Source organism: Aulonocara sp. 'chitande type north' Nkhata Bay, linkage group LG4, assembly GCF_057382095.1.
Source record: "Aulonocara sp. 'chitande type north' Nkhata Bay isolate Kocher_YH1m ecotype deep benthic linkage group LG4, A_spYH_male_GT1.1, whole genome shotgun sequence".
Lineage (NCBI taxonomy): Eukaryota > Metazoa > Chordata > Actinopteri > Cichliformes > Cichlidae > Aulonocara > Aulonocara sp. 'chitande type north' Nkhata Bay.
In genome coordinates, this window is record NC_141347.1 from 17,542,971 (window position 1) to 17,556,908 (window position 13,938).

The following is a 13,938-nucleotide window of genomic DNA, read 5'->3' on the forward strand; positions in this document are numbered from 1 at the left end:
TACAATGTACAACTCTGCGTTAAACATTGACAGAGTTGATAGTATGCCATTCAAGTTGGTGAAAAAAAAAGTAGACTTAAGGTAGATGTATCATAACCAACCATTCAAATAGCTTTCCCTTACCCCGTCTGCAGAAGCAGTGCCAATTAAACAGGGGAAATGAACAGGGGGATAGTGTAACACGGGAGACGGGGAATTATTGCTCCTAAGGTGTGCAGTGAGAAACATTACAATGAGATCTGGGTTTCGTGATCAAAAGCAGAGCACACAGGACACAACTTGACACGCAGTGAGCTGGGCAGGCAACAGAATGGAACTGAAGGCAATCAGAGCAAGTGGCCTGAGCTGGGCAGGTAGACAACAAGGTGATGGGTAAGTGCTTCAAGCAGAATGGTTTGTCAGAGAGACTGCAGAGTGATGCTTCCGGTGATGAGATGATGAGCCACAGGTGTGCATGCTGATTGGAGCCGGGGGGGGGGGGGGGGGGGGATGAAGAGGAGCTATAGAGCCCAGGCCGTGACACATGCACCATCAGTTCATGTGTGAAGCTCATTATAATGCAGGCATGTGACCTTCAAGCTGGCTCGTCAAGATCATGACTATGCGCACGATCCTAACCGTGTAGGCTACTCGTCAACCTCGTGTAAGCGTACAGTCAGGGCTTTACATTTGCTCCTTTACATTGTCCAAAGATCAGCACCACCATGGCTGCCTTGCCACCACTGTCTTACAAGTTATAACAGTAATTATAAGCATCACATTAAACCAGTGGTTTACAAGATATTGCATCCCGTCATGGTTGTAAGGTGTACAAGAAGCCACATAATTAAAGGATGGTATGTTGTTCATGTGCATGCTGTGACCTATGGCCCCAGGTCAGAGTATAATTGTGGATAAACTTTGGGATCAAAAAACTTTATTTTTACAGGTTTATGTAGACAAATCCACATACCTCTGTAAACACTTCATGACTCCTTGAATCTCTAGTGGTTTTCACACCCACAGTAAATTCAGACCCTTTTTCACAAACCTTTAACCCTCTTAAGAAAAACAATAATATTATCATCCAAAAGAATAACTGCTGTAACTGCAGTCAGTACAGCGTTAGTGGCATCTACTGGACAGTTGTGGTAATAACGCTTTATAGTGTCTTTATTTTCTTTTTGCTTTCTTTCACACAGTTCGCTATCTTAGTTTGGGCAGTAAACTATGGTCATCTCATCTTAAGTGACTGACAATCGCACTATGATTAATCTATGACAACAACATATTTCATATATCATATATTAACCAAAATTTAAAAACCTGTAGTATATGAATATAAAATAATATGAATTATTATTATTTCAATTAGAAAGTTTGTAAATTTGCTGGAGTACACATATTTTATGCTACTTTGACCGTAGTACAGTAAATAATTGAACTCCGTAATTAATTTTTTTTTAAAGCTTTAACCTACTTGGCCTGCCAAAACAGTTAAGTGTTTAAAAAAACTGAAAAATATAATCTTACATAGACAATATGCAATAATATGAAATGACGAGTTCATCTAGTCACTTGACTATGTTCACATTTTGCTCAACTATATTTTGGCTCTGAATAAATTACTTTTTTAACAGAATATTTTTCAGTGTGTTATTAAACTATTGCTTAATAAATGTAATCTCTTGGTTAACCAAATTATTACCAGATTATTAGTATCCCTAAAGAAAACCGCCGTCTGACATTCAGTACAACTGAACTTATGTTTTTTGATCCGCGGTTAAGACTGACCCGACGGGGATTCCGTAGTTAACATTATAAGCTACATTGCTACCTGAGAGAGAGGCAGGTGTCAGTAGACTTCCGGCGAAAACTGCGACAATAATTTGACAAACCAAAATAAGCAATGCTTATTTTACTGCTATGTTTTAGCTAACTTTGTGCCGCACTCTGACGGTCATTCTGGGTACATCCGCTCCCCTAGCAGGCTAATTTGAGCCAGCTAGCGAGCGAGCAAGCTAACGACTACGTCAGAGAAAAAAGGACAAGAAACTAAGTGGTTAGAAGGAATAAGGTTGAGCTGTTGACAGTGCCTGTCAAGTTAAACACCAGAATGAATGTCGCTAAAAGTGCTTATCGAGTATTTTCTGCAAACTCCTCTGCAGCATGCACAGAATTAGCCAAGAAAATAACAGAGTAAGTAATGCTTTGAACCGTTAGTGTTAAGACTGACTGCTAGTTAATATTTAATGCCACTAATAGTGCTTCTTTAGGTTGTTGGTCGGTGATAATTGTGGAAAAACTTCACTGCTGACACTTTACCATGCATAGTGAGTGTGGTCTGTAATGCGTGGATGAATGAATTAGTCGTGTGGTGAAAGCCTGATATTGTGTGTTGAAACTCTGCAGCTGGCAGATGACCATTAGGTTGCCATGTTGTGCTCATGTTTCACAGGCGTCTGGGTGTGGAGCTGGGGAAGTCTGTGGTCTTCCAGGAGTCTAACAGAGGTGAGCAGGGTGTTATGGCTTTATATGCAATTTTATTCCAAATGTTTCTGGTCAGGTTTTATCTGAAATGTAGGCTTGTGATCTGATACACAAGTAGGTGAGGGTAGTTAGAGATTGTGTGCTAAAGTTACTGTAGTTGATATTTTTAATCACTATTTGTTGTTTCGAAATGGTCAGTTTCAGATTGGTATTTGAATTTTTCCTTTTATTAAATGTATAATGTAAGTGCAATTTTCAGGGACAGGTGTAAGTTCAGTTCAGACTTGGTATTTCAATTTGTTCTGCTTGATAAGCTGATTTCTCACCAGAAGTGACTTTATAAACAGCTTGTCCATGACTTTTCCCCTCTTATTTTAATACCTCACTCCCAATGATCACTGTCGCCAAGTGCTTGCTCCTAGGGGCTCATCTGATTGTTGGACTTTCCTTTATATTATTGTAGGGTCTTTATCTTACAAGATAAAGCACCCCAAGGCAACTGTTGTTGTGATTTGGTGCTATATAAATAGAAGTATCCTCTAGATCAGGGATGCCAAACTCATTTTATATCATGGGACACTACAGCCCAGTTTGACCTTGAATCTGAACAAGCAAAACTGCTTACTGTCAGTGTAAAGAAGTTTAAGCTTATATAATACCTGACATATCTTAATATAAGATCAATACATGTAGTTTCAATAACATGGTTCATTTTTCTATAAGATAAAGAAATGCTGCTGTTGTAACGAAAGAAATCTGTCAGCACGACTGTTTGTCGTGTACAGTTAAATTGTTAGAATATAATGTGTAAAATTACAGGAAGAGTTCTGGTTATTCACGAACAGGCTGTCCTGTTGTTATAAAATAGAAAGCCTTTGCTAATTAACAGAAAACTTCCTATTTTATTCCTGCAGTAGTCCCATTGAATCACATTTCTATAGTAGATAGTGGAAAATCAGGAACTTTTATGTTATTGATGTGTTTATCAATTATTTACTAGTTTTGGTGTAGTATGAATGGTCAATGAAGAAATTGATCTAGGACATTTTAGCTCAGATTATCAGTATCTGTACCACTGTCTGTTTCATTAGGGAAAGCAGAGCTTTCCTGATAGTTGCATTAAAAGTTGTTGGCACAGGATTGCTGTGGAGTAGGGCATGGATATTAATACGACACGACTGTTGCAGAAATTAATGGAATCCATCAAAAATAGCACATTGTTCATGTAATAGAGCTACAAGATTTCATCAGTTTTTAGGTCATGAGACGTAAATGTACAACATCCCGTGTTCTGTTGCTCAAATAAACAACAAATGTGTATTAAAAAGTATTGGTGAAGTATGTTCTCTGTTCAGAGACTCGAGTGGATGTAAAAGAATCTGTTCGTGGACAGACCATCTTCATTATCCAGACCATCCCACGGTGAGTATAGTAGGATGTGCCAAACATTTAAAAAGGTTATTAGATTATCACCAAACAGAGTCATCTGATTTTTTTTTTTTTTTTTTTTTACAATCAGGGATGTGAACACAGCCATCATGGAGCTGCTTGTCATGGCTTATGCCCTCAAGACCTCTTGTGCAAAGAACATCATTGGAGTTATTCCTTACTTCCCCTACAGCAAGCAGTGCAAGATGAGAAAAAGGGGCTCAATAGTGTGCAAGTTGTTAGCTTCCATGTTAGCCAAAGCAGGTAAAAATAGCAAAAAAGAAAACCTCAATCTGTGATTTGTTCAAAGAATCTTTATTTGAGTTTGATTATTTGATGTCTTTTACTCTGAAGGATTAACACACATCATCACCATGGACTTGCATCAGAAGGAGATCCAGGGCTTCTTCAGCTTTCCTGTGGACAACTTGCGTGCCTCCCCTTTTTTGATTCAGTACATTCAAGAAGAGGTAATGATCCCTGTCAGATCTCTGCTGTGTGTATTCTAGTGACCTGTGGATCACTCAGTCCAGAACTCCATCAATAAGTCTAACAAAACTGTTTTCACTCTTTATTGCCAGATCCCTGATTACAGAAATGCCATCATTGTGGCAAAGTCCCCTGCTGCAGCTAAAAGGTAACTGATGCAATACACCACTGATAATTTCTGATAATCTTTACATCAGATATATATTGCAAAAATAATTTCTGTCCTATTCTATGCATGCATATTTAGATACATATGTATAACTAACGTGCATATATATACATGTTGTTACTGGTAATAATAATAATGTTGTTATTGACTAATTGTTAATTATTATTATTATTATTACTATTTTTAGGGCTCAGTCCTATGCAGAAAGACTGCGTCTCGGTCTGGCTGTGATCCACGGCGAGGCTCAGTGTTCAGAGTCTGACATGGCTGATGGAAGACACTCCCCACCATGTGTACGCAACACAACAGGACACACAGGCCTGGAGCTTCCTTGTAAGAAAACCCATATGAAAAGCATTTATGTTTAATTTTTATAATTTTTCTTGTAGCTTAAGTGCTCCATAGATATTACCAGCACTGATGATTTGCATTATTTATTGTTTCTTTGAGAATTTTCTCCTAGTTTAACTCTTCAGTTGTCTGAATTTTTAATGTTAGCACTTCATTGTATTTATAATTTAACAGACCTTTTCACAGCAGACATTTAGAAGCAGAAAAAGCACAGGTGGATTGATGAGTTTATTAATGATGGCTTAAGCGTCACAGGAAGCTATGACAATTAGCTAACATGCGCAACAGCATCAAAGTCAGTGGGATGCAGTCATGGTAGAGTTCACCTGTGTTTTAGCTACTGTAGCAGTTTAAAATGTCTTCTGTGGGGAAAACAGACAAAATACAGCTCTTACTCATGCTAACCTGTTTTGAGCTGACGATTCTGCCGTTTCTCACTCATACCATCAGCCATACTGCAAGTAACTGATTTTTGTTTTTTATTTATTTTTTGTTAGTGCATGATTTCGTTTCTACAGATGAGCTACTTTGACTCATGCTGCATCGGCAAGCTGCAGTTCCTAACTTACAAAGTGTAAACTACAATGTAATCATAAAAGCGCAGTCTTCTGCTTGTTTCTTGCCACGTTAATTTTATCTTTTTTTTTTTCTTTCTGTTTTTTTTTTTTTTTTTGGTGCGAATACATGTGACTGGGTGAAGCTTTTATAGTGCTAACTCTGAATCTGAAGTAATGTCAAATAAGTGTGTCGTTGGCAAATGACTCCAAATTTGTGTCCAATATTTAGTTGATTATTTTGTTTAAAAAAACCAACAAAAAACCAACAGCGTTGTGCTTTTAACCTTGACTTAAAAAATCCTCTTTTGGAACTGCAACTCACAAATGGCTTCATCCTTAATTTTTCTTATTAGAATCAGTCTGATTTGTTGTGTCGCTTTTTAAATTCCCGTCAGGCCGAGCAGAGGATTTTTCAAGTCCTGGCGTCATGTGTTGTGTCGTGTCAAATATTTGTGCATTTGTGTTTAACGTGGTGTTTATTTGTTGACAATAGCAGGCAAACAACAAGCTCCGTTCCCTGGCATAGAACTTCCAAGTACGACCGTAAAATTAATTTACATCTGACTATGAAATGATTCCTCTTCAAATGGTTCCTCAATTTGCATGTATAAACAAAGGGTTTGTGTTGCATCTTGTGAAAATACAGTCTGGATTCAGGTCTGTAAAAACAAAGTGGATGATTAGTGCTCAAACGAATTAAAAGACCAGTTAATTTCAGTTTCGATATACTGTTTGCATTATGCCACATTTCTGTGACTCCAGACAGCTAGTTCTACAAGATGGTCAAAACCCTCTTTTTTTTTTTTTTTTGTTGTGTTCTGATTTTTATTTTACTTTATTTTGTTTTTTAAACTCCAAATCCATAAATCAAACCAGAACCATACCAAACATTCTTTCTGTTTTTATTTTGTAGTTGAACATCTGGACTCATCTTGCCAATCAACACATTGTGCACCCATAAAAAACCCGCCCTTAAAAACCTGATTAACATTTGGTCATAACTGCATGTCATAAAACAGTAACGCATGCATTTGAAATCTAACATCCAGCGACGGGAACAAAAGATGTTGTGAATGGGACGGTTAGTGAATTATAGCATATAGCATAATCGTAGCAGTTTTAATATGCTGGATCAGATAACCTATTTTATTATTGAATAGTGTTGGATCGGTCAGTTACTCCTACAGGTCTGGACCAGCTTTTCTTTTAAAGGGACCATGTTTTTGATTCCAAGCAATGCTCCCAACAGATAATGCAGACCTTGGTTCTTGAGCTGGTGGTGCTCCCAGTGTCTATCCTGCTTGGCTGAGTAGCCTTGTAGGTTAAGTACCATTTGTCAGCCACACTGGTTAATGGCAGCTCTCCTCTTGTGATGCTTGCTCTTGGTAATTTTGCTAGGTTGTACGTTGGTGGCCAGGAAAAGAATATAGGTCCCAGGGATCTGTTAATTTTAAGGCCTGAGGGTAACATGTAAGAAGTATTAAAAGATTTATTGCTTATTCACAAGATTACGTAAAGAGTTAAAACAGAAATGTCTGAAATTTAGACTTCTGAATTCAGGATATTTTATTGAAGCAGTTTAGCAAGGGCAAAGCACAAACCAGGATGTACCCCATCTCCTTTCGCTCAAATCATTTCCAAAACTATGTAATACCCATAGGCTCAGAGCCACTGACCCTTTACACTAAGAACCGGTCCAGACTTCCTGTATATGGGTTACTGGCTGATCTGATGGGTGGCATATTTAATGTGATGCAAAGCTTTAACTCTGTTAGGCCGTTTGGACAGGTTGGGCATGCCAACCTGTTGATTTAACATTTTCTACAGATAACTCAAAGTATCAATACGTTTTAGACATCTGAAATTAATTTCAGAAACCTCTGAGCAGACATTTTTCAGGACAATGTTGTAGCACATCAACAAACTGTCGAGACAATGTATTTTAAGTGTGTGTACCGCTAACAACATGGCTCTTGCTGTTTTTGGTTGATAGCAATAAAAGACTGAATGTGACACTCCCAGGTTTTCTGATGCTGTGGGACTCACGGTATTCAGCAAAATGTTCTGCAAGGCATGCCTCCACCTTTCTCTGCTGCTTTATACTTTTCCTGCACAATCGGCTTGGCTGGCTGATTGTTTATCAGTTGATTGTTTCCTCAAAACCCTCTAAATGACTGCATTTACATGCATACCTGTAATCAGAAAACAGCTGTTTTTGATTTGGGTTACATGTCAGAGTGTTACTGATGGTTCTCCACTTTAAGTACACTGCATCAATCCTTATCTGAGGATAATTTTTAATGCATCAGTTGAGAATTAGAGACATGATAAGATCTGCCACAAGATGAAGCACTTTCATGTTTTATTAACACATAGCGATATGTGATATATCATGTGAGACCAGAAGTGTTATAGTGGACGTCAGCACTGATGCAGTGACAGTATTGATGATAATCAGAGCTTTTCTTAATAGAAATAAATTATATCCAAGTCACTGTAAGTTTTTTTTAAAGGGTGGAAAATTATGGCGTGCATGTAAAAGTAGCAGCACTGATGTTCCACTGAAGACTGATCCCAGAACACTGGCAAGTGTGGATGAAGAAACCCTCATCGGTGCTTGCCACTGTTGACCCATGTGAAATAAGACTGTGTGGTGCTTATTTGATTCATATACAGAGTGCTGCCACATGCCTGCCACAGCCTGGCAACCTAACATGTGTGTCAAGGCGGTTGTATACATTGTCTTCTGATTGGGTATTCTGGGCAGAAAACCCTTAGGCCATTTGATCTTTGCATGGCATGTTTTGTACTATGTTTGCCATTTGAGTTTAATCTTTTAGGGGTAGGAGGGGTAGAATGGAGGGAAAGTGTAATCAAGTGCATTTGAAATTTAAATTGAATGCAGCATTTCTACGAATCATTCACAGCATGCAATGGAAAAAACAATGATTTGGAGTGAAAATGAGCTTAAATCGAAAAACAATTTTCTCAACCCATTTTACCCAATCTACTGAGATTTATTTTTGATTAAGTGAGAAACTGTACGCATAACTTCCTGGAAGTGCTCTCATGGGCAAACTGCTCTTTTCATTTCCAGTAATGATGGCCAAAGAGAAACCTCCCATTACTGTGGTTGGGGATGTGGGAGGAAGGATTGCCATCATCGTGGTAGGTCATTTCTGCTTCTCCTTCCTTAGTTATCATTTCCATTAGCTTCCGTGGCTAACTTTAGCTGATAATTCAGCCCTCTTTCTTGATAAAATCTACCAATGCAACACTACAGCTTTCTTTAAAATGATTGGCTAGTTCTTTTTGAAGTGTGATATGCTTACTGTCTGCCAGTCACTTCCTTTAGGTGTGTCTATTTATCCAGTGCATTCTGCACCAAGTGTTTTTGCAATTCTGGTTTTGCACTGTCCTTACTTTACTTGGTTACGTATGCTCTTCATCTTCTGCTACATATTTTTGTTTTTTATTTTTCCTTATTCGTTGTAAGTTATCAAATTCTGTTTTAAAGGATGTGAAAAGATCTAATCCAAGCCAAAAAATGGGAAAACTGACATTAAAAAAAAAAATAAAAAAATCTTCTAATAATAATAATGATGATAGAATCAAGTAGGGCTGTGCGATATGACCAAAATCTCATATCCGGATATAAGACATCTATTGTCCCGATAACGATATAAATAACAAAAATGCAACATTTGAAACATGTGAAGTGTTTCCAGCTGGGCATCGTGTACCTGGAGTCGAGTGTTTTAACCGATGTATGAAACTATACATTTTTAGACATAAGTTGTAACGGACTGAGTGATCCACAGGTCACTAGAATACACACAGCAGAGATCTGACAGGGATCATTACCTCTTCTTGAATGTACTGAATCAAAAAAGGGGAGGCACGCAAGTTGTCCACGGGAAAGCTGAAGAAGCCCTGGATCTCCTTCTGATGCAAGTCCATGGTGATGATGTGTGTTAATCCTTCAGAGTATGTATTACACAGCGTGCTGCGGGCGGGGAAAAGCCTGTTCTAACGTTTGAGTCTAAGGTTTATTTATTTTTTTAGCACCTGGCGACTCTTTTTTTTTTTTTTTTTTTTTTTTGCTTCCCATCCGTAAACACTGCATACTCTTTCAGGTGATTCGGTTTATTTTGAAAAGCCTCAACAGGATCTTGAGCTTTATTGTGAAAGGTTTATATGGAAAATAAACAAGCGGACACGCGATGGTTTTACCGTCGTTGTTGCTAATGACAACGCACAAAAACAGTCGCTTGTCCGTCCGTAGTGTGGTTATATTAAATATAAGAGAAAGAGAGAACTTTAAGAAATTAATATAGCCACTACAGTGACCATCAAAACGATGAAAAAATATTACTGTAAACAGTTTATTTTGCGACACCACTAAACAAACGATAGTGTAAAATGAAACTAGATGTTTTTATATCGTCATCTGATATAGATCGTTATATGAACAGCCCTAGAATCAAGTAAAATATCCAACAAGATGATCAAATTCAGTCTTTGAGTGTGATTAGTAGGGGTATAATGGATCTTTTGGTCTTTCTCCTGAATCATTTGGTACCCAGCGCTTATGATACAGACGCTATCCCTTCTTTGTTTTTAAAACGGGAACAAAGTTTTAACTTCTTCTTTTTTTTTTTTTTTTTTTTTTTTTTTTTGATCAATATTTGTTCTTTGTGTATAGTCAAAAAGCAGGAAGTTAATTCTAATGGTAAATATGATCCAGTTATCTTTCTGAACAATGAGCAATGTGAGAGTTTTGACACTTCCTAATCTTTTCTTGTTGACAGTGTTTTTGTATATTTTGTATATCATTACACTGCTTGTGAGCAGTGCCGCAAGTATATCACCAATAATCATAGGAAAAAAAACACAAAGAAAAAGGGAGATGCAGTTTTAACTACAGATTGTATTTTTTTTTTTTTTCTGACAGGATGACATCATAGATGATGTAGGAGACTTTGTCGCTGCTGCCGAGATCCTGAAAGAGAGAGGAGCCTATAAAATTTATATTATGGCCACACATGGTTTACTTTCTGCTGACGCGCCACGTCTCATAGAGGAATCAGCCATTGATGAGGTGAGGACTGATCCCCCCCACCCACGCGAGAACTGGTTATTCATGTATTTGAACGAAACTGTCACACAAGCTAAAGGAGAAGTGGTAAAAGGTCTTTTTTTTCTTTTCTTTTTTTTTTACGGGCTATCATTTGTTCATTGTAAACAGAGTGTAAAACGAGATGCTTCCTCGTAGTGGGCATTTTTTCCCTGTACTGTGTAAGGAGTTTCATGATCTGCTGAATAGAAGTTTTCATTTTCACTTCCTCTGAACTATCTAGAAAACAATAGTTGCAGTTTACTCTACATTTATGACTTATTAAAAACAAACAAGTGAGATCTGAGATCTATTAATTATTAATTGATCTATTAGTCTCTTTAATCTTGATCCACATACTGGTGAAAGGACTGGTAGTTGGTGCTTTTCTACCCTAAGCCCTTAAAACATACATGCCTCATGCACTTATTCATACTTTATATTTAATATTCATACACAGTTGCACCCCAATGAATGCATCTCAGGCTTCAGTATCTTTCCCATTAATGCTTTGGTGTGCAGACTGGAGTCACCAACCCTCTAATGACTTGCTCTAGCTACTCTACTATAGCCACCCTGTAGCAAAGTGTTGTAGTACTACCAGAAAAGCTTCAATAATTCCAGTGCTGTCTAACACATTAGTCAAAATCTGAATTGTGTTCATCTGGGTCGATGTCTGGTAAGTGTGAAAACCACAGCTGCTTATTCACATCATTTTCATACTTGTCAAATTGTTCAGTTACTCCTCGTATCATATGGATGAAAAAACAACCATTCTTATCAGGGTAGAAAAAGAGACAAGTGGGTCCAAGCCATGTCTCTGTCAGCATAACAGAGCCACTAAATTATCCTACAGAGTCAAGATTCAAGTTTTTGCTTTACTTTGATATTAATACTATTGGGGAAACAAACAAACAAATGTTATCTTAAAAGTTTGCAGAGTGTGAAGGTGGCAAACTCAGTGTGGGGCTGTTTCCTAAACTGCTGCAGTGCTCATTTATTAAGAATTATAGAAATAAGTTATTCAAACAACAGAATCAGAATATTGATCCTGTGCCTCTTGCACTTTTCTGATTGATTGCACGAAGAAGAAAGAAAGAAAAGTCAGGGATGCCAACTAGGAAACACTATACCTGTGATCTTCTATTCATTGTACAAGTATTTTGTCCTCTTTTTGAACTCGGGACATCTGTCTTTCACAAAACTGAGATCTAAGTAACAGACCTGAGTCAATGGCAGTATTGCTTAAGTGTTTAATTATGTTTTGGATCCAGTTTATGTCTTTACCGACTTGTCCCTTTTTTAAAGTAAAACTTACACACACACACACCCCCCTTTCTTCTTTTTTTTTTTCAAGTGCATGCCCATGTTTGGATACTTGCGTTTCAAGTCATTTTAAAGCAGCTCTGTTACTTATATGTCAAACTAATATTACAAATAATATATTCATAGTATAAAATGTCTGTGTTTACTGTGGGTCCTCAGGTTGTGGTGACCAACACAGTTCCCCATGAAGTACAGAAGCTGCAGTGTCCAAAGATCAAAACTGTGGATGTCAGCATGATATTAGCTGAGGCTATCCGCAGGATCCACAATGGCGAGTCCATGGCTTACTTGTTCCGCAACATCACTGTGGATGACTAGTGGCATCAGAGGTTGTCAGTGATAGAGAGCAAGTCATAATTTCCTGTGTTATACATGTTAAAAAAAAAAAGCAATGTAAGTCATTTGAAGCGATTCTATAAATTGCCCAAAGTTATTTATCTTCTTACCAGAAGTTATTAAAAAATATTTCACTTGTTAAAAACTGATACGTTTTCGGGCGTGTCGTGGATATTATAAAAAACAAGACCTGTTTCAGTTTTTTAAGGCACGTCTCGCTGCTCTCATTCATTTCACTTGAACAAAAGATGCTTTGCATTGGTATTATTTTGTCATACTCTAACAGTACCTCCTATCTAGTGACTGAGCTTAATCTGCAAAGGAGAAGAGCTGGCAAGAATTTGTTGGCTTTACTAACCAACACCTTGCCAGGTCTTGTGATCAGGGCTGCTCAGGCACTGATTTCTTTGCACTGAACGAGGCATGTTTCATCTAATGAGTAAGAACAAGTATACAAACTGTAGTTCTCAAATGATCATTTTTATGCAGCTTTTCTTTGCATCTTCTGTGGAAATATTTGGGGAAATGAAAATGTTTTTGAATGTCGTCACCACAGGTTAAAATGTCACTCACTTTTGTTGTATTGCACTCTCAGCAGGAAGTTAAGAGCGAATGGCTTCATACCACCGCTGCAAGCTGCTGTGGGCGAAATGAGCCTTTATCATATTCTCGCTTTATTAATCGACTGAAATGCCGTTAACTATTACCTGATTGTGACAATGCACTACATATGACATAGCTAAAGGGAGGTGTGCACCACACTATTGCCAACTGATGCAGGGAGCTGCGATGGTTTGGTTGAATGCCTTTGATGAAGGTGAATATTGTTCTCTGTGTAATTAAAAGTACAGATAATTTGTGCTTTAGATGGCTTGTATTGAAGCCTTGACTTGGATAGACAGTTTTGCAACATACTGACATCTTTGTAAGGTGTCCCCTGTTTGTGCATTTGTTTTGCCTTCTAATTTTTAAGATGATTTGCGACACAGCAGCACAGTTCTGATGTTAGTCTCCAAGTGATTATGGCCTCTGAGAAAACTTCAGAGTGAAGGTTGAGTGAAAATGACTTTATTTTCTATGCTGTTTGAGCCTTTTGCTCAGGGAAATATACTTTAGAAGCCAATGCACAATTATTTGCTCTTGTGCTTATGAAGATGTTTTACTGTTGTGTGCGCACACCCTAATACTTCGAGAATGTCTTCCATACAGCAGTACTGTACACCTGTGCTCGTTTTATCTTATCATTTAGGTTTGCTATAGATGCTGGATGTTATTTGATAAGGTTGGGCACTCTTGTGCACAGAGTTGGGTAAAAATGCCATTACCATGTCAGCTCAAATTTCTGTCCACAGCGTGTTTCAGAAATCCTCTGTATTTACTGTTTCCCTGAACCCCTCCCCATCCCAACCCCACCTTTCTGTCAGACTGTACTGTGTTTGTCACTGTTTGTGAAATTAAAAAAAAACATTGCCTCTGGTTCTGCCTCATCTCTACCAAATAAGGAATTTTATTATTAATTAAATTAATTAAATCCACAGCATCTGCCACTTTTGTGAAGAAAAAAAAAAGTTATTTGAATAACTCCCGTTGCAAAACATGTGCACCTTAAACTACTATCTATCTATACATTCTAGATTATTTGAGTCTGTTCTGTTTCTCTAAAGGCTGCACCATGTAATGAAAATCATATCTAATTT

General features: G+C 37.7%; 1 protein-coding gene across 2 annotated transcripts; it reads left to right on the forward strand.

Annotated features, from left to right (window-relative positions):
• The first annotated feature begins 1,760 nt into the window (after positions 1–1,760).
• Positions 1,761–13,717, forward strand: LOC147332313 (phosphoribosyl pyrophosphate synthase-associated protein 1). Of its 2 annotated transcripts, XM_086288781.1 has the most exons (11): positions 1,761–2,178; positions 2,438–2,490; positions 3,825–3,891; positions 3,989–4,161; positions 4,252–4,367; positions 4,479–4,534; positions 4,743–4,888; positions 5,957–5,998; positions 8,561–8,631; positions 10,418–10,564; positions 12,065–13,717. In XM_086288781.1, exons 1-11 carry the CDS (start codon positions 2,096–2,098, stop codon positions 12,221–12,223), a joined length of 1,113 nt encoding a protein of 370 aa, XP_086144907.1. In that variant the 5' UTR covers positions 1,761–2,095; the 3' UTR covers positions 12,224–13,717. The 2 variants fall into 2 exon arrangements, with proteins under 2 accessions (XP_086144907.1, XP_086144908.1); XM_086288782.1 differs by lacking the exon at positions 5,957–5,998 and having other exon boundaries at positions 1,763–2,178.
• Positions 13,718–13,938: the final 221 nt, after the last annotated feature.